Here is a 26,940-nt window from a genome sequence, read left to right as displayed (position 1 = left end):
TGCTGTGCTCCCTGGGCATTCTCATGGATAATGCATTGTCCTGAAAAATTTTTGAATCAGGGAGCCCCGGCCAACCCCAGGAGTCCTATAAAGTGACCATTGAATGCAAATCCTGCCTTGCTGGATTCCTTCACCTGATTGGACCTTGATATTTCACTTCCACAACATGTCCCTTTTAGTGTGATTTTGAGATAAAGATGTTATGATGATCACAGTAATAACTGGAGATTCCAAGTGAAATTTGGTACCTGATTTGTACCGCATTCCCTTCTTTAACATTCTGTAGCCCAGTATGTCCAAGGGCAGAGTGTTGAATCAGTGAAGTAGAGCAAGCAGTTCTTTGATCTGAATGTCAAGGCGCCTTCAGAGTTAGGTTAGAGATTGTGATGGAGACCTGATTAACTACCAGTACTACTGATATTACCAGCTTAACTTGCTTACTCATTAAGAAACTAGAACTTAAAGGAGCAGAGGTGAGCCCTGTCCCCCCAAGTACCATCCCAGGAGGGCAAAAGGAAAAGGTTACTTTGGTTGATACTGGTGAAGAAGAAGTAGAGGCAAAAGTAGGGTTCACCTTGCTTGAGAAACACTCAAAGGTGGGTACATGTGATCAATTAATGACTTCTGCTCCTACACAGGGAGGAAAGAACAGGATCATCTTTTTAGCCTTCTACCTATGCACGAAAATGTTCTGTTTTGTTGTTGTGGAGAATTTGAATGGCAAAACTTGGGTAATGTGCCATATATTCGAGAGAACAGGGCTTTGGGGTAGCACTTAGCTTAGATTTACCAGACAGTTTTTCACTCAGGGTCAACTGCTATGGAGAACAGGCGATTTCCTGATATTTTCTTATGTTTGTGCTTTCTTCAGTCTTGACAGAGTCCTATAATCAAGGACTACCAGAGCTAGGGTAGATTCAGGGCATCCAATGCAAAGCTCTAGAGACTTTTTTGTTCATTCTGGTCTCCTGCTCCCTAAATGTGCCTTCATGTCTTGCATTTTCAGACCTAGAGCAAGCCTTGAGATTGGCATAGGAGGACACTGAGTTGTATCAAAGTGTTGTAGGTTACCTAGGGTTACCGTGGAGTTTGTGGAAGAGCAAGAACTCAGAGCAAAGTGTCCTGAGAGATAAACTTATTCACAAACAGTGATGAAGTTGCATAAAAGTGTATTAGTATCTCATAGTTGCTGCAACAGAATACCACGAACTGAGTAGCTTTAAAAACACATGTTCGAATTTAGCAGCCAGGCATGGTGATACAAGCTTATGTTCTCAGCACTCTGGGAGTCTGAGGCAGAAGGGACAAAAGTTTGAGCCTAGCTTGCACAACTTAGTGAGAACATGTCTGGTTTTTTTTGTTGTTGTTGTTTGTTTGTTTTTTGCTTTTTTTTTCCAGTACTGGGAATCGAACTCAGGACCTTGCGCTTGCCAGGCAGGCGCTGTGCCGCTGAGCTATATCCCCAGCCCCTGAGACCGTGTCTGAAAATAAAAAAAATTAAATAAAGGGCTGGGGGCATAGCTCAGTGCCAGAGCCCTGCATTTAGTTGCAACTACTGCAAAGCAAACCAATAAAAACCCACCAAATTATTATTTCACATTTTGGGGGCTAAAAGTCTGAGATAAAGTTGTGAGTTACAGACTGGTTCCTTCCAAAGGGGATCCTTGGAGTGGCATTTTCCCTTTGACTTCTACACATTCTTTGCCTTCTGTGTGTTTGTCTCCCATCCAAATTCCCCTTTTTGTTTTTTTTTTTTTTTTTTTTTTTTTTTTTGGTTTTTCTCTGGTACCGGGAACCGAACTCACGACCTTGCGCTTGCCAGGCAGGCGCTTTTGCCGCTGAGCTAAATCCCCAGCCCCTCCCCTTTTTGTTAAGGACAACAGTCATATGAGAGTAGGGCCCATGCTAATGACGTCATCTCAGCTTCATCATATTATTTCCAAATAAAGTCACGTTCGTGGATGTTAAGGGTTAGAGTTCCATTGTGTTTTGAGGGGAGGTAGTTCAACTGCTAACACTAGGAGCAGAATAATTAAAGGGGAATGGACAAGATGAAGCTGTAGACCCTTTTTTTTCCCTGGAAACAAATGACAACTAAGACAGTAAAATAACTTCTTATAAACTCTGAAACCAAAGATCTATACCAACCAGATAAACTTGTAGTCAAGAAAAAAACACATTCAAAACCATAGAAAATTTCAGAGGAACATCACTCACTCTTGCTACAGCCCCTCCCACACATGGTACGTGGTCTGGAGGAAGCAACCCCATTCCTGCTTCCCATGGGAGGCATGGAAAAGACTATGCTTGTTTACAGCAGCAAGGCCAATCTGCCGCATGCCCCAGTGATGTTTTGTGTTGTTTTCCCACCCAACACAGACATCCAACAGAGTGGCAATATAATTTGAATCTCACATTGGCAGTAGGTGCGATGGCTGTGAAAATGTCAGAAGGTTTATAGACCTACAAACACCACAAAGCAAGAGATCACAAGCAGAGAAATACGAAGCATGTGTGAGACTTTCACCATTGTAAACAAATACCAAAGAGAGTCAACTTAGAGGAATATAGGTATGTTTGGGCTCTGAGTTTTAAAAGGAGAAGTTAAAGAGAAAGGAAAAGAAGAAGTAATTGAAGCAGTAATAGCTGAGAGTTATCTTCAAACATCACACAACAAACCGTAGATCCAGGTATTCTACTAAATAGAATAAATGCAGGAAGAGAGGTGTTAAGGGAGACTTTACATAAGCAAGAAAAATATCTTACCTATGAGGAAGAAAGCAAAACAAATGAACAAAATAACTATCTTGGCTCAAAGAAACCCTCTTTAAACATGAATGCAAGTATAAATTAAACTTACAGATGGAATAAGACATATTATGCAACATTAATCAAAAGAAAATAGAGGTAGCTATATTAATTTCGGCAAAGCAAACGTCAGAGCAATACAATTTATTAGGAATAAAGCAGGCTATTAGATAATAATAAAGAAGTCAGTTCTCCAAGAAGACACAGCAATCCTTAATGTGTATGCACCTAACATGAGTGTCAAAATATGAGGCAAAAATTAATTGAGAGAGTTTTAAAGCTCTCCATAAGAAATTGACAGATTCTGCAGGAAAAATGTCAGAGAAGCATTGTTAAATTCGACATCACCATCAATCAACTGGATATAAATGACATTTATTGAAGACTTAGTCTGGTAACAACAAAATACACATTCTTCTCAAGGTCATATAGAATATTCACTAAAATAGATCACAATTCTGGACCATACAATGTACCTTAAGAGATTAAAAAAATAGAAATAATACAGTATATGCACTCACATCATAAATGGAAATAAGCTAGAAATCAACAGAATAGTGGCTGTAAATATTCGGGTATTAAACAATGCACTTTTGGGGGCTGGGGATTTAGCTCAGCGGCAAATCGCCTGCCTGGCAAGCACAAGGTCATGAGTTCGGTTCCCGGTACCGGAGAAAAACCAAAAAAAAACAAAAAAATAAAAAAATAAAATAAACAATGCACTTTTAAATAATACACTGGTGAAAGAAGAACTCTTGGAGAAAAACTCTGCTTTTGTCTAAATGAAAATGAAACTTACCATAGTTTGTTAGGGTGTAGTATTTGAAGCATATATTATAAAAGAGATCTCAATCAGTAACCGAAATTTCTAACTGTGGGAATCAGAAAAATGAGAACTATTTAAAATCAGAATGAAGCAGAAGAGACAGAGAAATGAAAACTAAGGCAGAATCAATAAAATTAAAACCAGAGAAGTAAAAGAATTAACAAAACCAAAAGCTAGTTCCTTGAAAAGATCAATAAAATTGAGAAGCTCTAACCATGACTTTTACCCCACAGATATGATAATGTCTTGAAAGGTATAGCTGCCAAAACTCACTCAAAAATAAATACAGGGTAACTCACTTGGGCCCCCCTTCTGTCCCTCTCTTGGGACAGAATCTTTCTTTTCTTCCACTCAATAAATATATTCTGCTCTTAAAAAAAAATAAATAAATAGAAAATTTAATTAGGCCTGTATCTATTAAAGCACTGCAGTTTATAATTTATAATCTCAACCAGTACCACATCCAAATGCTTTTCTTGATGAACTCTCTCATTTACAAAACAGATTTTAACAATTATTTACAATCTCTTCCAGCATGTGAAATCAAAAGGAACACATTTTAACTTAGTCTAATAAGCCACCATTGCTATAACCAAAGTAGACAATGACATTCAAAGGAAAACTACAGAGCAATATCTCTCATGGATTTAGTTATAAGAGCCTCAACAGAATTTAGCAAATCAAATGCAACAGCCTATAAAAGAGTTATACTCTGTGACTATGAAATGTATCCCAAGTGGCAAGATCTCACATTTGAAAATCAACTAATGTAATGCATAACTTGAACAGGATAAGTAGGAAAAATCACACAGTTATATCCATAGATGCAGAAAAGACATTGGACAAAATTCAGCATACCATTCATAATAAAAACTTCAGCAAATGGGAAATAGAAATGCTTTTAACTTGATAAAGAATATCTATAGGAAAACTACAACAAACATCATACATACAAGTGAGAAACTCGAGGCTTACCTGCTAAGATCAGTAACAAAGCAAGCATGTCCCATCTTACCACAGCTTTTGAACATCATACTGGAAGTCCTAGCTAATACAATAAGAATGAAAGGACCTGTATATAGATCTGGAAGGAAAAGGTACAGTTATCTTTCTTTCAAGATTGCATGTCTATGTAGAAAAATCCCAGGCAGGTGGCAACCCTTCCAAACCAAACAATTCTTGATACTAAAAGTAATCAGTGATTCTTATAAAACTTCAAGATAAAAGATTAATATGTACAAGTCAGTCACGTTTCTTGTATACCAGCAATGAATAAGTGAAATTTTAAGTTAAAATCAATACCATTTGTATTAGTACTCCCTGAAATGAAATACTCATGTATAAATCTAATAAAATGTGTGCAAAATTTGATGAGGAAAACTATGAAACTCTTATGGAAGAAATCAAAGAGCAGAATAGGTGGAGATTGCACATTCATGGACAGACAGATTCAGTATTATCAAAATGTCTATTCTTCTCAATTCGCCTGTGTGTTCAGTGCAACCACAATTCATATCCCAGCCAGTTATTTTGTAAATGTTCTTTTTTAAACTGGTGAGTTTCACCTTGCCCTTTATTGTCCAGCTTCAGTGCCACTTTCTCTGTGATGATTTTCTGTTGTGTCCAGGTTAATACTACATTCCTATTCTGGAATAGGAATTTCCAGAATTCATTGTCTTTTCAACTATTATTCCCCATGCCTTGTACCACACACGTGCATAACACAAACACCTCCACATTTATGTTTGGTTTCAGTTTTTGAATCATGCATGACTGAGCCTTTTGTTATAAAAGCTTTTGAGTTTTGTGCCCTTAGAACAGTGGATAAAACTAAATATCTGTGATGAAACATAGCAAAATAGGGTAATTCAGAATTGGCTCCATGATTGGATCAACTTATTAATGGTACCTCTTTATAAATTTTACCTCTTTATAAATTTCCTAAGATTTTGTGGAATTCTGGTGAAATGTAAGATTCCAGAGGATTTTGATGATTGTGTTTCCTCTTTTTGTCTAAAAGTCATCTGTCGTAAGTAGCATAGCACATAAGAAATTCATGCTTTATCCTTTTTAGAAAGAATAAAGAAGTAGAAAGGTCATCTTCTATCAGATGAGCTATTACCATTCTTGAGATGAGAGCATCATCAAGTCATGATGGACTTAGACTCCTGTTGAATCACGCAGTTCATCATGGGTAGATTGTTGTGGCGAACTTCTTAGGTGTAGCATTGAGATGATTGGACTCTTAGTAGAAAATAGTCTTTTAAAATATATTCATGTCTGAGTTGTCCTTTTAAAAGCAAGGCAAAGAGTTCTATTGTGTCTCTTTCATTTTACCTTAACAAAGGTGTATCATCTTCAGAAATGCTTCAGTTATTCAGGGTGAATAGATAGAAAAAGCCTAGAAGGCTGTTTACTATGGGAATGAGTGAACTTTCTTATAGGATTCTTTATTATCAATATTGTACTACTTATCTCTTCCCCAATACACGTGGAAATGGCCTCCCTTTATGAAGGCAGTGACATTTATAATGTCTACTTAAAAATAAATAAATGCAACCCTGTGCTGACCCAATCAGGAATAATGTGAATCCATAGATAAGGTACTAGTTCCTGTTCTTTGCCAATACCATATCTCAGATAAGAGTTGGTACAAGTTCTACTCAGAAAAGGGAGGTGTTCTGACAAAAAGGGCAAAGGGCATCTGACACAGTGGGGTGTGGGTGGCGGAAAATCCTTCATCCTCGCTGGTGCTGCCGGTATAGACCCATGTGCTATATGTATCTTTATGACCGGAAGACAGCCACCACCAGATGCCACCAGTCTGCATGTAGGAGGAGGACAGATTTTTACCTTTCAAGCCTTGCAAGATCCTTTATTAACTTTCACAATATCAAGAATATTTATGCTGCAGGATTAAATATATGTGTTAGGATTTTATTGTGAAGCGCTCCGTTGCATATTTCCCCATTTATTGTTTCTTTAGTGGAATGTCTTGGTTTTTAACACTCAAATGTCATAAGTGCACATTACAGTAGCCCTGTCCAGAAGGAATGTAATTACATTCACATACTCATATGTAATTTAGATGTTTTTAATAGTTACATTATAAAAGTAAAAACAAACAAGCGAAATTAATTTTAAATATATTTTATTGGATTTTTATTTGATCCTATTTATTGAGAATATGGTTTCAATAATAATTAATATAAATAAGTTTTGAAGTGTTGTTTGTACTAATTCTTTAGAAATTAGACTTAATTTCAGATTGGACTTGCCAAATCTCAAGTTCTCAGTACAGGACCTGTGTATGGCCAGCAACTACACATTAGAGTGTAATGCTATAACTTATTTTGGCTATTGTTTATATAGAAAAATACTCATTTTTTCACTCCCTAAAACTCAGTACAATATTTTAAACCAGACAGTATACAGAGAAAGTCTCAAATGACTTACATGCAATTATTAGAACATCAATCATGTGTAGTCATTTTGAAAAGTGTGCTCACACTTAAAAAATTCTGTTGGGCTAGATGTTGTTACTACATTGAGGAGCTTTCTTACAGCATACTAAGTATTTGTTTAAAAGCATAATTATTTGGTGATATATGAGCAATATTTTTAGCATTTTATATCTTACATGATTATTTATAGGCATTTTTACTTTGCAACAGCTGCCATATATATACACAAATTACATATGAGTATGAGAAAAATCTATTGCCCTACTTTCTATTATCTTTTATTTTGCTCTTTCTTTACAATTGAGTTTCTCGCGTGAGAGAAACACTATGATATTTAAGCTTGTGTGTCTGATTTGTTTCACTTAACAGTATGGCCTAAGGTGCATCCATTTTCTTATCATCCTTTACAGCATAGTACTCCATTGTGTGTAAATACATTTTCTTTATCTCTGCCTCTGTTGATGGACTTAGAAGCCACTTTCAAGATTTAGCTATTATGAATGGGCTGCTATAAACATGGGTATGAATGTACATCACTGTAATATAGTATTTTTCATCTTTCAGGAAGATGCCTAGAAAGAAAATAGCTGAGTCAAATAGAATTTCTATTTTTACTACTTTGAGGAATTTCCAAACTGATTTCCATAGTGATTGTATTAGTTTTTATTCTCACCAACCATATAGAAGTGTTTATTTTTTTCCTGCAGCCTCTCCAGCACTTTTTGTGATTTGATTTCTTGATAATGGTCATTCTTTCTGGAATTGGATAGAATTTTAGTGTGATTTTTATTTGTATTTCTCTAATGACCACTGATGGTGGGCATTACTCCAGGTATTTATGGGCCATTTGCATTTCCTCTTCTGTGAAGTGTCTGTTCATTTCACTTGCCTATTGTTTGGTTGGGTCTTCATTTGTGGGTGTCTAGTTTTAGAAAATTCTTTATGTATTCTAGATACAAGTGCTCTGTCTGAGCAATAACTGGCAAAAATATTTCCCACTGAACAGGTTGTCTCTTCACTCTGTTAGTGGTTTCTTTTTCAGTGCAGAAGTTTTTAATTTGATGTATTTCTATGTGTTGATTCTTGGTACTATTTCCTGTGCATTTGGGGTTCTGTTGAGGTAGTCTTGCTTATACCTATGACTTCAAGAATTTTACGTATTTATGTTCCAGCAGGTTAAGTATTTATGTTTTAACATTTAGATCTTGATACATTTTGATATTAGTTCACTACATGGTAATAGATATGAGTCTAGGTTCAATCTTCTGCATGTAGATAGCCAGTTTTCCCAACACTATTATTACAGTGACTATCTTTCCACTAGTGTATATTTTGGTCCCTTTGTCAAAGACCAAATAGTTGAATGTGGTTGGTGTTACTTCTGTTTTTTTTTTTTTTTTGGTTTTTCTCTGGTACCGGGAACTGAACTCACGACTTTGTGCTTGCCAGGCAGGCGCTTTGCCGCTGAGCTAAATCCCCAGCCCCTAGTGTTACTTCTGAATCCTCTACTTCAGTGGTGGTGAAACTACTGCAGCAGCAGCCAGCTGTTTGTTATCATTGAATGCTCTAAAAGATTTGACATCACTGCATTCCATTCCATTGATCCTCATGTTTGATTTTGGACCAGTACAATACCTACTTTGTAGGGAATTTATTTGGGGTTCATATCTAATGCTTTATGTATCTCTTTTTCTCATTCTTAACTTAATTTAATTTATTTATTTATTTTTGCCTTTTTGAGACAGGGTCTCCCTGTACCATTCAGGCTGGCCTTGAGCTGACTTTGTAGCCCAGGCTGACCTCAGACTCGCAATGATCCTCCTGCCTTGGCCTCCCATGTGCTGGGATTACAGGCATGTGCCACCATGGCTGGTCCATTCTTAATTTTAGACCTCATATAGTACTTTGTTACCCAACATCTGATTTCCAGGATTGGTCTATTGTATTTGCATTAAGCAGGACCTATCTGTGGTGTCAACTCTACAGTTTAGGTCTTTTCAAATTCTGTGTTTGTGGACTTCTAGAGCTCTTCTTAGTACTTGAGAGTTCTACAATCTTTTGACACTACCTTAATTTTTAAATTAAGGTGTTTTAAGCTCTTTTCTTTTCTTAAAAATATGTCTACTAAGTACAATTTAATAAATTTTTATACATTTATACATTAATGTATTGATTTCCCATTTAGAACTCATTATAAAGTTTTTATTGTCCTATTACTATTAAAGAATGCTGAGTTTTCATGTTTAAGACAAAACATTTATCCTTTGCTGCTACATCTCTGTATCAGTCAGAATGTCTACAAAACTATATAATCATTGAAGATTCAAAAACAGAATATTGAGGCTGAGTGCCACAGTTATATAAAATCCATGATTTCTAAGTTGTATGTTTGTACAGACTATCCTACCATTCTAATTCATATGCTTTAGAGTAAGTATTATACATTGGATATTTCAAAACAATATTAGGCTTTATCAACTTCACATACTAAGGTGCTGTTTAGTTTATTCCCTCTTAAAAATATATTAATCTGCTTCAAAAAAAAGTTTTGGAACAGATGTTCAAAACAGTTATCCTGATTTCCAAAATAATCTTTCTGTTTTTATGCTGACAACTACCTGCCTCAGTTCTCCCCAGATACTGAGGGCAGATTTATGAATGTAAGCCAAACAAATATCAGTTCATTAATTCTTATTTAATCTGTGTCCTGCTTTTCTCTTTTAAATAAGAAACAATATTCTCTGTGATGAATGTGTGGTCAATGTGAAATACCACTCTATGGAAAATGACAAGCAAAAGAAATTCACTTATTTCAATTCTCGATTTACTTTATGAAGCAGGCAAAATTGTTTTGAGATAGCCATGCATTTCAAGTGCCTTCTTTTACAAATAAAGTTTCTTTATATAAAAATATTTTGTACAATCAAAGCAATACCAAAGGCATATTTTTTATGTTTATCAAGTGTAATAATCTGAAGCAGTGAAATAAAAAATAAGGGCCTAATTTCTATAAACAAAGTTGGAAGTTGATGCATTTATTCTCAGATAAATAGAGTTTAGATTACTAATGTAAAAAATACTTTATATAGTTAGTTGCACTGACACAGAAATTGATCTACAACATAGTGATCCTCTATAAACAGTATTTGAATGTGAACTTGCAATTTATTTTCTCACTGCAAGGGATTATTTTTACTCTTCATTTAAATTTAAATTTATAAAATTACTGAATTTTTTGTCATTTTAGTTGACAATTAGCATTTGTGTTTGTTCACATAGTACAATGTGATATTTTAATCTATGTATACCTTGTACAAAGATTCAGTAAAGCTAATTAACATACCTGTCACCTTCCCAACTTCTTGCATGGTGAGGTTAACAATCTACTCTTGTAGCAATTTAAAAATATGTATGTAGTACATCACTATTAGCTATGGTCATCAGACAGTGCAATAGATCTCTTTGATCAACATCTTTCCCATCTCTATTCTTATTGCTCTCCAAGCCTCTTTAATGGATTTTTTCACTCCTTTTTGTCCAATAAAATCACCTTTGTGAGATTTCATATATAAATGAGGTCTTAGTTTTATTTTTTTCCTTCTAAGCAAAAGTTATTGGACATTATTAGGATAATGTCTTCCAGTTGAATGCATGTTATAGGAATGACCGGAGTCCCTTTTTTATGAAGGCTGTGTAACACCTCATCACGTGCAGGGTAACCACCCCTTCTTGGCTGGGAATATATTCCCTGCAGTGGGTGCATAAACCTGTGGATAGTACTTAACAATATTTGAACAGGCTGTACATACACACATGTGATATAGTTTAGTTTACAAAATGGGCATAGTAAGAGATTAGCAAGAACAATAAAATATATCCATTTTAGCAATATATAGAAATAAAAGTTGCATAAATGCAGTCTCTTTCTCTGTCAAAATCTGTGAGTGTTTTATACTCACCCTTTCTCTTGTGGGGATGCAACCCGTGGTTCAGACCACCGTTGGTCCACAGGTAACTCACACCTCTGAAGGGGCAGCAGGAGATAAGAGAGATCTACTGTAGACACCAGGTTTATTTCCATTCATTCATCCGTCCATGGGCACTTCGGTTGCTTTGCTATCTTGGCAACACAACTGAGAATAACCCTGAAATAAATATGAAAGTGCAGTGTCAATGGTTCGGATGTAAACCCATAATTGTGATTGCTCAATTTTATGGTAATCCTGTTTTTAGGTTTGTGGGTAGTTTGTCTCCGTTCAATTTTTCATAACAGCTGCACTGATTTACATTCCCATAGAAAATGTATGAGGGTCTCCCTTCCCCTACATCGTTACTGAAACTTACCGTTTGTGTTTTTGACAGTAACCGTTCTAACACATGTAAGGTGACACTGTATGGTTTTATTTTTTCTGCTCCTAATTGTTTCCTTAATTTTTACTGATTTTAGTACATATTTACAATACACAGTGATTGAATGCCTCGTGGGGAATGGGAATAAGTCTATAACACATCTTAATTTTTTTTGTATCTCCCCTCCCCGCCTCACCTCTCAGTCCATCTCTTGGTCTCTTATCCTTTCCTTTTGCAAAAGATTTATCTATTTCCTATTTTTCTATTTATTTCTTTCCTATTTATCTATTTCCTATTTAATTTATCTATTAATTATTTTGCTGTTTGTTTACATTTTGAGTTTCTCATATAAGATAAACCATGTGATATTTAAATTTGTGCATCTGATTTATTTCACTTAACATTATGGTCTCAGGATGTATCCATTTTCCTACAAAAGATCCAAATTTATCCTCCTTTATGGAAAAGTAGTAGTACTCCATTATGTATACACGCCACATTCTTTTTATCAGTTTGTCTGTTCATGGACACATAGGCTGCTCCAAGATTTAACTTATGAATTGTGCTGCTAGAAACACAGATACATATTTAACACTATACTATGATATCTTTAACTCTTCGGGGAAGATAGGTAGAAGGACAATAGCTGGATTGAATGGAATTTCTATGTTTAGTTTTTTTGAGGAATCTTTATACTTATTTCCATAGTGGTTGTACTCGTTTACATTCCTACCAATAATAGAAAAGGGTTCCCTTTTCCCCACAGCCTCACCAGGACTTGTTATTATTTTGTTTCTTGATGGTAGCCATTCTTTCCGGAATAAGATGGAATTCCAGTATAGTTTTAGTTTACTTTCCTCTGATGGCCAGAGATGTTGAACATTTTTGTCACATATCTATTAGCCATTTGTATTTCTTTTGATAAGTACTCTGTACACATTTTGAAATCAAATTGTTTTCTTGCTAATGAATTATTTAACTCATAGGTAGATATTAGTACCTGTTTAGATGTGTCAGTTGCAAGTATTTTCTTCCTTTTTAAGGGCTGTCTCTTCACTCTGTTAAATGTTTTCTGTACTTTTTAGTTTAACAGAATCCCATTTGTTTATTTTTGCTTTCGTTGTCTATGCTTTTAGAGTCCTATATAAAAAATTATTGCCCAGAACAATGTTGGGGAGTTTTTCCCTTTGTGGTGTCTTCCTCTAGCTTTAAAGGCTCAGGTCTTACATTTAAGTTTTTACCTATTTTAAGTTGAATTTTGTATACAGTGGGAGATAGGGTCCAATTTAGTTATTTTACATGTCGGTATTCATTTCTCCCATCACCATTTTTAATACACTAGCCTTTCTCCATTTTGTGTCTTGGCATTTTGTCAAAAATAAATTGAATGGAAATACTTGGACTTATTTGTGGACTTCCTGTCCTGTTCCACTGATGAGTGTGTATATTACTCAGTTTTCCTCTTGCTGGGGCAAAATATCTGACACTGACAACTTGGTTGGTGGTTTTGGAGGCTTCAGTCAATGGTCAGCTGGTTCCCAAGTGGGAACGTCATGGTGGGAAGGAACATTATGGTAGGAAAGTGTGGCAGAAGGAAGCTGTATAACACATGGCATCTGTGAAGCAGGGAGAAGGGGAAGAACTCTGAGAGAAAGGGTCAGAATCCAGATTTAGGCCTCAAAGTCATGCCTTGACGGCCTCCTTCCTCCAACTAGGTACCTCATAGTAGCACCTTCATCTCATTGATGAAGTTAGTGCTCTCACTATCCAGTCACCTTCCCAAGAGTCTTTTCATCTAGTCAAGTTGAGAGCCAAGATCGACAGACAGAGTGTTTCTGTTTTTATTACCATTACTGTCTGTTTTCATTGTGACTTTATAATGCATAATTATCCATCCATATTTGTGGATTCAGTATCTGTAGGTTCTACCAACCACCGAATGAAATTTTGGAAAGAAGCTGTGTATGTTTTGAATATGTGTAGACTTTTTTGTTAGCCTCTTAACAGTACAGTATAACAGCTATTTACACAGAATTTACATTATACTCATATAAGTAATATACAGATGACTTAAACTGCACAGGAGGATGTGCATAGCTTACGTACAAATATTGCACCATTTAGTATTTGAGCATCTGCAGATTTTGGTGTCCATGGGGAGTCCTGGAACAACGTCCGTCCTGACCCTAAGGGATGACAGTGTTTACAGATCTGGGAGTATGATGCCTAGAGCTTTGCTCTTTCTGCTCTGATTTGGCTATCTAGGCTCTCTTCTAGTTTCACAGGAACTTTAGGATTATTTTTCTATTTCTTTGCTATGTACCACTGAAATGTTGATTGGATCTTCACTGAATCTGTAATCTCACTTTAAGTAGAATGGATATTATAATAGTACTAATTTGTCCAGTACGTGAACATGGGATAACTTTCCATGTGTTTATATTGTCTTCAATTACTTCACAGTTGTCAATGTACAGATCTTTCACCCCCTTGCTCACTGATTAATATTTTCATTACTATTGTAAAGGGAATCATTTTCTTGATTTCTTTTTCAGAATGTTTTTATTACTCTATATAACCACCACCAATTTTGGTATGTTAATTTTGCAATTTTACTATATTGATCTGATCTACATTTTTTTGTTGAAGTCCTTAGGATTTCCAGTATATAAGATCATATCATCAGCAAATGTAAGCAATTTTACTTTTCCTAGTTGGATGCCTTTTTGTTTTATCTTCTCTAATTAACTAAGACTTGCAGTCCTGTATTGAATTTAAGTGGCATGAGTTGGTATCCCTTGACTGTTCCTGATTTTGGAAGAGAATCTTTCAACTCTCCCCGACTAAGTATGATGTTTGCTGTGGGTTATAATAGTATGACACTTATTGGGAACAGTAGAATAAATTATTTGAAGGTAGAAATCTCCTTTCTGGATTGGGTTACTTTTAATCTATGAAAGATTTATAGTACTATACTTGATATTGTTGTCAAGGTGGTGTTTGCTAGCACAAATAACTGTTTATTTTAAAAATATAAAACTAGAAACCACCGTAATTGTATATCAGTAGGTGAATAAGCGGGTGTATTCATACAATGAAATAGTGCTACACAACCATAGAGAATAAACTATCGATTGACATGATAATTGGATGAATTTTACAAGCATTTTATAAAATGAAAGTAGCCTTTTATATGCCATTCTAGGAAAGGCAAGATTGTAGTCATGGAAGACTCATAAGCATATAGTTGCTAGGGAATGTTTATAATTAAAACAGTGTTTAAATATCCACATTTATGGGACCAAGGATATAGCTCACTGATGCAGAGCCGGCCTGGCAATCGTGAGGTCCTGAGTTCGATTCTTAGTACCCACCCCCCAAAAAATCCACATTTACAGACGACTGTAAAATGAATGATTTTATTTTATAAACAAAGATTCATTTATGAATGCTAATGTTATTGGGTTTAAAAAATAGAAGAAATAAGGTGCTTTCACAGTTAACAAAATATCACCCCAAACATTCACAAAAGAAAATAGTAAATTTGCAGCATAAAATCCTGTCAGATGTTGCCTTAACCAAGTAATCATGGTTTGTATCACTGAAAACCTGTATTTCTTGTATCTGATGTACCAAGATAGACACAGCATCTGTGTTTTCCTCCAGAAATGTAACCATCATCTAGTCATGAGAACACATAAGACAAGACAAACTTGAAGTTAATCTGCAAAACAATTAACCACCGGTCTTCAAAATGTCAAGTCAATGCTGGACCAGGGAAGATTCAGTAACTGTTGTAGGTTGGAAGACCTGACAACTGAATGCACTAGGAGATCCTGGATGTGGTACCAGAATAAAAAGATAATTAATTTGAAAATGCTGGGGCACATGAAAGACAATCTTAGATTAATCCATAGTATCTTACTAATATTAATTTTTGAGTTTAGAAAATTTATTGCAGTCACAGAAGATGTTAACAGGAACTGTGTACATGGAAACTCAGCATATCTTTTAAGCTTAAAATTATTGTAAAATAAAAGTAAAATGTGGGTCTTTAAGAGTTCAGTTTTACTTTCATATATGCCACAGTTACTTATAAAATACCAGGGGAGCAAAAAACCTGTTTTTCTATGATCACCACCATGTTTAAACACTTTTGATGATTTATTGATTTTGTTATTTAAAATACATTTTACTGGTTGTTACTTTGAAGTTTTAATGAGAGTCTGTAATCAGAGTTTAATTTAAAATACAGCTGAGAATTTAATTTTTAAAGAAAATTCTGGAAATTGAAGTAGCAGCACTAAGACAAATGCTTTTATTGTGGTGTTTTGGTTTTCAGCCATATATTAGGGCTTATTCGCTTTCATCCACCGTCTCCTCCCCTTGACTAATTGAACACAGCCATCTGTCTTCTGCCTCCTCTGCGCTTGTTGTATGTTATAAGCTCAGATTTAAATTCCCTATTCTTGAAGGAACAGTGAGTGACTCAGGAAACCAGACAAGGCAAATAGGACTTCTCTTAGTGGCTGCAAAGGTGGCCCAAGCATTTATGGTGCTTGCAAGAGTAGCATGTGTAGGATGCCAAGGCATTGTGCATGGCCCTATCATCCTACTCACCGGCAGCTTCACCTGGGGTTTTGATAGTAGGAATTAGACTGGTTATTGGGCAGATGTAATTATTCATTATGCTCAATCTATAATTTTTTTGTTGTTTCCTATATGTCAGCCTCTATGGTAGGCCCTGCCAAAATACAAAATTCAAAATTGTGATCCCTGTGGAAAAGCCATTTGAAAGGAAACAAACATGAAAGCATCATTAATATTAGGTAAATAAAAAAGAGGCTTTAGAGAGTTGACGGTCATCCCCTCATTATCTGTTCTTTTTTTTTTTCCATTTTGATTTTGGGTTTGTATTTGTTGAACCCACTATTTTCTTATCTGTAATATGGACATCTACAGTATTAGTCTTACAAGAGTATCGTGATCATTACTACCTGGCACATGAGAAGCACTCAGTACATGGTAGCTGCTGTCATGATGGTTGCTATGGAGACTGACCAGCCATTACAAAGCAGAGTTTATGCCTCTAAATAATTTCTTTCAGTGGATCTTGTGGTCGGTGCTTGGCTCAGTCTTTGTGTCGTCTTCCTTTCAGAGATGATGAAGAGAAAAAAAAATCTCCCTCGGAAGGTACTGATGAGAAGGCTAATGGAACACATCCAAAGACCATCAGCCGCATTGGGAGCACGACTAACCCGTTTTTGGACATTCCTCATGACCCGAATGCTGCTGTGTACAAAAGCGGATTCTTGGCTCGGAAAATCCATGCAGATATGGATGGAAAGAAGAGTAAGCATCACTTGCTGTCATTTTCTGTTTCATTTATTTTGTCTTTAGGTGCAAATTTTTGTTTTTCTTTTTGGTACCGGAAATCAAACTCGCAACCTCACACTTGCCAGGCAGGCGCTGTGCTGCTGAGCTACATCCCTGGCTCCTGGGTGCAAATTTTGTAGTGAATTTGTCTGACGTAAAGTCAAGGATGAAGAACTATTCCATATATATATATATATATATATATATATATATATATATATATATAAAATTGTTTAAAATGTGTGTATATTTAGAGGTGTATTCATGAAGTTTGAGCAAGCCTCTCCATCTAAACGGGAGACCACTGTGGCCCCTGACCTCCTTTTAGTAGAACCCTAGAAATGTAAGTCTTCTTATACACACTTCGTTTCCCAGAGTCTCCTTCATTTCTGTATCCACAGCTTCCATAACTAATACTGACTACTTACTGTGTCCTTGACAACAAAAATATAGCATTGAACTGGATGAAGAAGTCCCCTGTCTTCATGAGATTGATAGCTCCTAAGCCTGAGGGAAGGGTTCAATTTGTAATATGTAAATTAATCAGTGAGGTAACATCCTCACCCCTCAGAAAGGGCTACAGCAGGAAATTCATATCCAAAGCATATGTGGAACGGTGGGCCTTTGATAAGATGATCTGGTGATATATAGGCTAACATGGTATATAATTAGGACCAGGAAATTGAGGGAATGCCATCTGATGGCTCCAGATTTCTCTGTGAAGGGTGAGGCATGTTTATCTTCTGATAGATAATGGAGTTTGAAGTTTGAGAGGAACGGGGTATGTTCACAGAACAGTCTTTGCAGAAAGCAAAACAGTTGAATGGGATAAGAGAAGCTGACATATATGATAACATTAATAGGCTTAATGTTGTTCTCCACCTACAGACACAGACATGGAGTGAAGAGGGACAGAAGCTATCGCGGAGCTCTTTTTGGAGGTGTTAGCGTATTCTATTAGGCTGCATTCAAGAGAAACATTGTAGAGCTGCCACCTTTGAAACTGACTTAGTACACTGACTTACAATGCTAAGCGAGTTTGCATTTTTCAGGCCCTTTAGGCGCACCTCTACCATATTTCCTAGGCACCTTAAACACGATGGGGGAGGACTACTTAATTTCATCATCTTCTGCAAACTTTTATACGATAGATTTTTGTTTGTTTTGGTTCAGTTTGGTTTGTTGGTTTTTGGAGACACAGTTTCAGCTATGTAGCCCAGGCTGGCCTGGACCTCAGGACTACTACCAGGATCCTCTTGCTTCAGCTTCCCGATTGAGGCACTGAAGGTGTGCACTAGCACATCAGCTTATGTGTTAGCTTTAGACTCTCAAATGTGGCGTGTACACACATCCTTCTCCGAGCATTGAAACCAAAAGTGCCTACTGAACATGGTACCATTTTGCATTCACAACCACACGTAGGCCCATCTCCGAGCCACACGCCGTGTCCAGCCTCAGTGTGTGTCTCCAAGCCTAAAATTTGTTGGTTGTGTCCATTTTCTTCAGTACGGGTATGGCTATAGCTTCGATGTATAGGCAGAAAGAAAAATAGAGAATTACCTGCCATACCTAATGTATGTAAAGTTCTGGAAGCAAAAACCAGAGTAACTGCAGTTTCTTTTCGTTTTTTTTTCCTGGTATCGGGAATGGAACTCAGGACCTTGCACTTGCCAGGCAGGCACTGTGCCACTGAGCTAAATCCCCAGCCCCAGTAACTGCAGTTTAAAATACCTGTTCCAGAATAGGCAAAAAGGAAGCAAAGCTTCTCCCATTGCTTCAAAGCATGTGCTCAGTACCGTTGAAGGAGGAGAACAGAGCTAAGCCAAGCCACATGATTGATTTAATTGGCCAACTTCTATCGGAGTCTCCCTTGGGTTCTGCAGTAGATGAAGTTGTCTTGGTCCCTTGTTTTCCTGGCCCACCTCTGAGGCTACCTCGAGAGAACTGATCTGCTGCACCCATTTCCCCTAAGAGACCCCTGCGTGTGGATCTAGGTACAAACCTGAGAATTGCTTAGCAGTTGAGCAGTTCAGAGCCAGAGCCAGGGAAGCAGTTTTCCTGCCGGTATAATCTGCCATATGCCTCCCCACTGTCCTATGCTGAGAGTTTTGATCCCAGGAAGCTCTGAGCTGTATCACCAGTCCTTTTTGTTTTTGAGTTAGAGGCTCACTGAATTGCCCAGGCTGTTTTCAAATTGGCAATTCTCCTGCTTCAGCCTCCAAAATAGCCAAGATTACAGGCATTTACTACTACACCAGGCCAGGACAACCCTTTCAAGACTTAGCCAGCTACCTGGATAGTTTCTGGTTGGTTAGTGCAATTCTGAGTACCCTAGGGCTTTTGGTTTCTTTAGGAAGAAGTTCTGCCTAGTACCTAATTTCAAAGAAACATGCCCTTTCTCTGTTTCTTCCTCCACTTCTGATTCAGTTCAGATGTAAAAATATATGGAGAGTAAGACGGTGCCAGGTTCAGCCCAGGTTCCAGGATTAATTCCCACCAATTGCTTTAGTACTGGGGCAATTTTCACATCTCTTCAAGACAGGTCTTGAGAGGACCCTGAAAAGTTTCAGCGTCTGTAATTCCTCAGGCTTTGCCTGTCTAGCCCCAGTTTGCCGTGATTTCCAAATCACTTCAGCGTGGGCAGATCATTCAACTTCTCTAATATATAGGGAAGTGCATGATTTCTAATAATAATTTGCTTCAGCTAAAATTTACCAGTGTAAAATGTATAGCTTGAGCTTTAGAAAACGTATGTAGTTACATAACTGCGATCACAACCAAGATACCTATTTCGATTTCTGGAAAAAGTTCTATTGCACCTTTTGTGGTTAATTCCTTCTCCTCCAGCTCCAGCTCATGACAATGAGTTTTTTGGCTGTGCATTCTATATTCATACTTTTTCCAGAATTGCAATAAATGGAATTTTAAGTACAGAACTATTGTATGCCCTGCTTTTGTCACTTGGGATTATTCTTTGCACAGTTGTGCACAATGTTGTATATTGTGTAAACTAGTAATTTGTCGCTTTTTATTGTTGCATAGTATCTTATTGTTCCAATAGCGCATTTTATTCACTCACCAGTTAGCCATTTGGGTTGTGTCTAGGTTTTGACTACTATAAAATGAAGCTGAGATGAACGTTCATATGTAAATCTGAGGAGTACGTGTATGTTTTCATTTCTTTTTAGAAGTTACCTAGCAGTGAGGGAATGAGATGTTAGGCTTTATGCTAGGTGTATGTTTATAAGAAATTTCCAACATGTCTTTGCAGTTCTGCATTCCTACCAGCTAAGTATGTTATATCCTCTTGGTGAACTGACCTTTCTGTCATTATGAAAGGACTCTTCTTACTCCTCATTATATTCCATATTTGAAGATTACTTTATGTAAAATTCCTACAGCCACCTGAGCTTCTTTTCAGTTTTGCATGCTAGAGAACATTTTTTACCAGCTTTTATTAATCTATAATTTTGTCTTTAAATTTTTTTTCTTTTGAATGGCATATTAGTGGGCTTTAGAATCTTTGCTTTTTAATTAGTGTTTAGACTGATTATACTTATTGTAATTATCGATGTAGTCCACTTTACATCTGTCATTTTGCTATTTGTTTTTTATTTACTCCATCTGTTCATCGCTCCTCTTTTCCTTTTGTCTTATTTAGGATTAATGAGATTTTATGGTTCTGTCTTGCTCTACTGATTTATTAGCTGTACCTGTTTACCTGTGTTAGTGGAGGCTGTGGGATTTACTGCCTGCCATTTAAAATTATCTCAGTCTACCTTCAAATTATGCCACTTTGTATGTAGTTTGAGATCTTTATGATTGTTTTTCTTTCTCTTTTCCTAGCCTTTGTGCTGTTGTCACCCTTTAATTCTGTGTATGTTATAAAACTAACATTAATATACTGGTAGTATTTTTCTTTTAATAAAAATGTGTTTTAACATTCATATGCATGCTGTGGGCAAGATATTTTATCATGTTTTATCAGTCTGAGAAAGTCTGCATGTTTTACCTTAGTTTTATGCATTTGTGTTCAGTGGGTTTCAAATTTGGGGACAGTTGTTTTTTCTTTTACTTTTAGTAATTTAAAAATGTTGCTCCATTCTTTGCTGTCCTGCATGATTTCAGACCAAAAGTCTCCTTTCATTCTTGCCTTCGTTCCTCTGTTCTCAGTGTAGTTTGTTCTTTATCACTGTCGTCCAGCAAGTTTGAATCATATAGGGTACCTTATTATAGTTTTCATTAGGTTGTCTTTTTTGTTTTTTGGTTTTTTTAGGTTCTCAGGTTTCCTGGTTTATATTTTCACCAATTTTGGAAGATTTTTGTCCATTGTTTTTAAAGCATTCACCTTTTTTCTGGGACTTGTTTCTTGTATGTTAGGTCTTAATACTATTCCAAAGGACCAACTCTTTTTTTGTCCTTTCAATACTTTATTTTAATATTTTTTGTTGGAATTTACTACAGTATTTTTCATTTCATGCATGTAATATTTCTTTAGAAGTGTGTGTAGAATCTGTTTTATATCCTCCATTTCTCTCCTTATCAAGATCATGTTTTGTTAATATCCTTGAGCACATTTCCTGTGTTTTTAATACCTATTTTAAGGTTCTTGTCCTCAAATCTCTTCCTCTCTGTCGTTTCCAGGGCTATTAAACAATGGCTAATTTTTCCCTTTATTAGTTAATACTATACAGGCCATGGTTTCCTTTTATTTTTTTAACTCATGATCATCTTTATTTTCAGTGTCACAAATTGTAAGGTTTTCATCTTGGGAGCCTTAAATTTAGTTGCATTTCTTTGTAAAAAGTTGGATTTTCTTCCAGTCCCCATGTCAGGGGCTTGTAGATGAATGGGATCTGTTCGGCGCCTGTATCTTTTGTTGTGTTGGATCCAGAACAGCCTTTACTCAGGGACTGACTTAGTCCCATTAGTAAGGCGCCATTGCTCATCTTTAGACTACCCAGTGCCCCCTGGGCTACAAACTCCGCCCACCCTGGCTGATAAAACCACAAACCCTGCCTGGCCCTGTGTGAGCTGTGAAATTGTTCAGCCCAGTACTTGGTGGTTCCTTCCCATGTGGTGGCTCATGTCCTTCCTCTGATGCTCAAGTCTGTGTTCCGGGGAAGACCCGGGAGTTCTGCAGATCTCCAGCATGGTCTCTTTGGAAATTTCTTCCCTCTGTTTTTCTCTGCTTTACAGATTCTAGCCCCACGTCTCACCAAACTCCCTCTTTATGTCCTCCACTCAGCATGACTTCAAGTTTTTTTTTAAATGCCCCTTACTGCTGGAGCTGAGCAACTTTATTCAGACAGTAAGGTGGTCTCGCCTCATTTGGTCTTCCCCTTCCAAAATACAGTCCAGTCCTGCTACTAAAAGTAATATATGTACAATATTTTCTAGCTGTTGCTTTAGTGTGGCCAAACCAAGCTCTAAACTGATTTTATCATTTCCTTTTGTTAAGAGATGTCTCAGACCACAGGACCTAATATTTACTGAGCTATGACTGTGGTAAGGAATGTTAAGCAAGTTACAAGTGAGCTGTTGAGATATGTACTTGGAGAGCTAGCAACGGCTTTGTTCCTTCCCACCTAAACTTTTCCCCTTTCTTCCCCCCTTTTAATCCTATCACCTTGAATTGACTTTTCCAAGTGTTAGGCTACCGCTGCTGTTTAGAAAAGCACCAGAATGCCAGAACTTCCCTTTTCTTTGGGAGATGATCATTATAAGCAAGTCTGAGAAATATTTTATATTAAGTATTCATATTTAATCTGCAGTACTTTTCATTTTCAATACAAATCATATTCATCAAAAAAAAAATAACAGTGGTCCTTCATGGGTAAGAGAAATAAATAATTTTGAGAAATCTGCATGATGATACCTTTTCCAAGTCTGCAAACTTTTTTTGAGTTTGGTGTGAGTATAGCTAGAGTTATTTTACAGTTGGACATGTATGTAAATAGGACCAGGTGCTATAATGACATGTTGCTATGAGTTTTTAGAATAAGTAAAGATTTGAGTCAGTCCTCTAGAGATATTATTTTTCCATAAAACATTGTTTATCTAGTCTTGAAGAGACCGCTTGTTCCACTCGGGGCTGGATAGATTTTCAGATTGCACTGATAATTATTCATACAAACATGTTTTAAAAACCTTGGAGATTTCTTTGCTCCTTTTTTCTTTTTGTCTTTTAAAGATTTGTTCAGCTCATAAAATTCTACCTCCAGGAGGCAAATCAAGGTTAACAACAAGTGGTATGTCTCACATAGGTTTATGTCAACCAGAATCATTAAATCTGACATTAAGAGAAAGCTTTGAAAAGTCAAATTTGAAAAACAACATGTACCTTCTTGTTTTTGTCAGGTAGAGTAAGAAAACATAATATAAACTTTTAGTTGTATCAATCTGTTATTAAATACTTAAAGAAGCCAGGGAGTTGTCTGTAAACGATATATCCAGAATATTAATGTTTTAAATGATTCCAGTGATGATTAAAATACTCAGTATTAGCGCTTTGCAGTAAACAGTTCATGTTTAATTCATTTAATCTTTGTTTAAAGATTATCTACACTTTACAGATAATGAAATTGATCCTAAACATCTTAACCAAGGTCATAGTATAGAATATTGGGGAGCTAAAATCTGCCACCTACTTGTAGCATATTGTCAAAAGCAATTTCTATAAGGACAATGCTTAGAAAACATGTAGCTTCCACATTGTTTGTGTGTTTGAGATAGTTTGCAGTAGGTATTTAGATGACTGGAGGTCTTAAGTGAAAGCAGTAGAATTTGAACATTTTTCTGTTACTTGGTGATCAAGATAGCACTTTTAAGAGATTGAATGGCATGAATTCTGTTTGGTGCTTTCTGGTTGACCACTGTTTGCACACCTTCTTATGGCCATATGTCAGCCTCCCCACGCTGCTTTTCTAACCTCAAAATCATTTAAGATATTGCCTCCCTACCTTATAATGACATAGCATTCTGAGGAACTGGTTAATACAGAACACTATACATAATGTTGTAGTTACATTTCAGAGGTAAAAATTAGGTGGTAATGAAGTACCATTGTAGTTTTTTATTACCACAGACTATGTAAGGTGAAGGTAATGAATTTTTATTTTCTACATGAATTAAGAATTCTTTGAATTAGAAGCATATATATTTTAAAGACCTATATTAAACAGCCTCTGTACCCCAATGAATTTACATATATGTGTAATATATAGAATTTACAAAATATGCATAATTGTACATATGGGTGTGTAGTTAGAATTTATAAGTCACTCTGTACAGGCTTAAATAATACATTATTAGCTAAGGTATCACATAATATGTTCAAAATTGAGAGGAAGATGTTCTTTGGGCATGCTGACATTTCCTCAGATAGCAAGATATAAATAGAAGATAATACAATGGAAAAGAGAAGGCAGCAGTCTCTAGTATTTATGAAAACTTGCTATATGACATAGGAAGTAATTTAGATAATTAGGGACTACAAAAGTGCTTCTGGAAGTGGTGCTGAGAGGGATGTGTTGTGTGCGGGGTATGTGTGCCTGTGTCTTTTGTCTCCTGAGTCCTAACATAAAAATCTGTCTCAGGTAGATGAAATGTAAAAGTTTAAGAAATAAAGTGCTAAGACTATTAGAAGAAAATGAATTAACTCTATAATCTTTGGATAGAAGATTTCTTAAATTCTCTTTGAACACAAAAGTTAAAAAAATATTATTATATATTTACATTAAAAGTAGACCAAGGATTTCACAGCAAACATTTACTGTACTACTGAGCTACACCATCCCCAGCCCAAGACCACTTTATACTTATAAAATTTATATTTTATATAAATTTATACTTATAAAATTTATATTTTATATAAATTTATACTTATAAAATTTATACTTATAAAATTATCTTTTAAAAATTTAAGTAACAATGTATAGGTTGAAGGAAGATACTTGTAGCATATTACTAATCAAATATTAAAACCATAATATCTGTGTAGATCTTAATTAGAAAAGGACATCATGGCAAAACAGGCAAAAAATTAAAACAGGCCTTTTACAGAAGAAAATACTCAGATGATCAATACATATACAAAGACATACCTGATCACTAATTATCAATGATATGCTGATGCTCAGTATATGATGAGGTGCCATTTCACTTACATTCCCTTGGCCAAAATTTGAAAGAATACGAAACATTAGCAAGGGTTTAGAGAAATGAATTGTCTTATACCTTATAATGTATTACTGGTATGAATATTTTGGACAACAATTGCCAATAAGATAACCTTATAAGGTCTCATATATTTCATGACAGATTTTCAAAAACTCAGTAAAGCACCTGACTTCTTGGAAAATTTAGAAGCATATAAGGATATTTTTCTTGGAATCTGTCCAGAAAAAGTAACAGAAAACCCAAAGCACAAAGTTTAACATCCAGTAATGAAATCTCTTTGTGACTGCCATCATTACAGTGGAATATATAAGAACTTCACCAGTGGGCCAGAGTTGTAGTCACTGCTCACATTTAGAAATGTGAACAGTTAAATTATGGTCACACAGGGAACACACTGAACAACGTGACCTTGTCAGAGTCCAGAAGAAAGAACTGAGAGGTAACAGTGGAGAGCAGAGCGGAGAGTAAGCAAAGAGAGAGAGGCATTGTACTCCTCTTACTGAAAGAAGTTGAAAGATGCTGCCTGGAGCGAAGAAAGAAAAAGAATGTCATCCCTTACCTGTCAGTTTAAAAATACATGGGAAAATGATAACTGTGGGAGGTGAGAGTTATGTTAATTAACTTGATTGTGATAATTATTTCATAATATGTGTGTGTAGTAAGATATCGAACTATACACTATAACTTTATACAGTTTTTCTATTTGTGAGTAATGCCTTGCTAAAGTGAGGGGGGAATGCTCAAACATACACAAAAATGTCACTACACTTCCTTATACCATGGAGATTAGTATAAATATAAATAAACAGATATAAATATGTTAGGAAAATAAAATGGGGTTATAATGCTTGTTAAATATTCATCTATTGCAGCAGAAACCCAATAAAGAATGTTTACAACCTATTCTGACATAGTGAAAGAAATACACTGTTTTGTGGTACGAATGTAATTAGCTACCAGGAAAAATAGCTCAAGTGTTAAAGGGTAGATTCTTCCGGAAGAAGACTGGAGGAGTTGGCAAAGAGTGAAGAGGGTCATTACATGGATGTCTCATTTCAGTAATTTTAAAATATTTTAATGGTATTATTGTGTTGTTAGTATAGACTCTTCAGTTGCTTTGCCTACCCAAGATTAGTTTCTGATTTGAAATGGTCTAATATAATTGCATTTTGAGTGTGTGAAAATTCTTTTTTTTTTTTTTTTTTTTTTTTTGGTTTTTCTCCGGTACCGGGAACTGAACTCACGACCTTGCGCTTGCCAGGCAGGCGCTTTGCCACTGAACTAAATCCCCAGCCCCAGAGTGTGTGAAAATTCTTGGTGGTGCCTATTTCCTATGTCACTGTAGACACTTTGGGCCCAAGGACTGCTGGGTAGCACCTGCAGGAGGTTAAGGAGGTTTACTCACTCTAGAGGGATTTACACACTTGGCTGTCATCGAAAGTTTTGAAAACTTGGTCCCACATGTCAAATGTGAGACAGTAGATGTTATTCTGAGTCACACATGCTGAAAATAGAGTTTAGAATGGCAAGGCAGGCAGAAATCTGTGCTATTGTGTAACATTGGAAACAGCGACACTATAATTAAGAGATAATAAAAGTGGAATGGTTTCATCCCCCCCCCCCCCGCCACAAGGTAGTTGTCTCCTTCTGTTGGAGAAAGACTCTTTAAGAGAAGGCAAAGCAAAGCAATTGTTTTAAAACTAGGTTGAAGTTTTCCCTCTGCTCCCCACCTTGCTGTTCTCCGAAGGGTAGATAATGAAGTGGTTTGAGCTCCAACACAGGGTCCTTGGACAGCCAGTGAGGCTGGCTCAGGAAGACCCTAGCAGGCATTTGTCCCACAACAGTTAAGTTTGGTGGAATTTCAGTTTCAGGTGGGGTGAATGTCTTCACAATTCTACATTTGGATTGAAAGAATAAGTTTTAGGTTTCAAAGTT

The 26,940-nt window shown here is 36.2% G+C and overlaps 1 protein-coding gene and 1 long non-coding RNA gene across 3 annotated transcripts in view; one reads left to right on the top strand and one right to left on the bottom strand.

Moving 5' to 3' along the window:
- Window positions 1-26,940, top strand: part of Psd3 (pleckstrin and Sec7 domain containing 3) — a 500,607-nt gene that overhangs the window by 388,861 nt on the left and 84,806 nt on the right. For both annotated transcript variants that reach the window (XM_005373608.2, XM_005373613.2), the window contains one exon: window positions 16,607-16,800. In XM_005373608.2, coding sequence (XP_005373665.1) covers window positions 16,607-16,800 — 194 coding nt within the window. The remainder of the gene's footprint in view (window positions 1-16,606; window positions 16,801-26,940) is intronic.
- LOC106148392 lies at window positions 1,983-26,499 on the bottom strand. Its single transcript, XR_001233806.1, has 3 exons — window positions 26,411-26,499; window positions 11,058-11,243; window positions 1,983-4,718 (listed from the first exon to the last, which is right to left on the bottom strand). It is a non-coding gene; the product is annotated as an uncharacterized LOC106148392 (long non-coding RNA).

This window comes from Chinchilla lanigera, unplaced genomic scaffold, assembly GCF_000276665.1.
Source record: "Chinchilla lanigera isolate Chin_1 unplaced genomic scaffold, ChiLan1.0 scaffold00002, whole genome shotgun sequence".
Classification (NCBI taxonomy): domain Eukaryota; kingdom Metazoa; phylum Chordata; class Mammalia; order Rodentia; family Chinchillidae; genus Chinchilla; species Chinchilla lanigera.
This window is presented reverse-complemented; position numbering and strand designations above follow the sequence as displayed.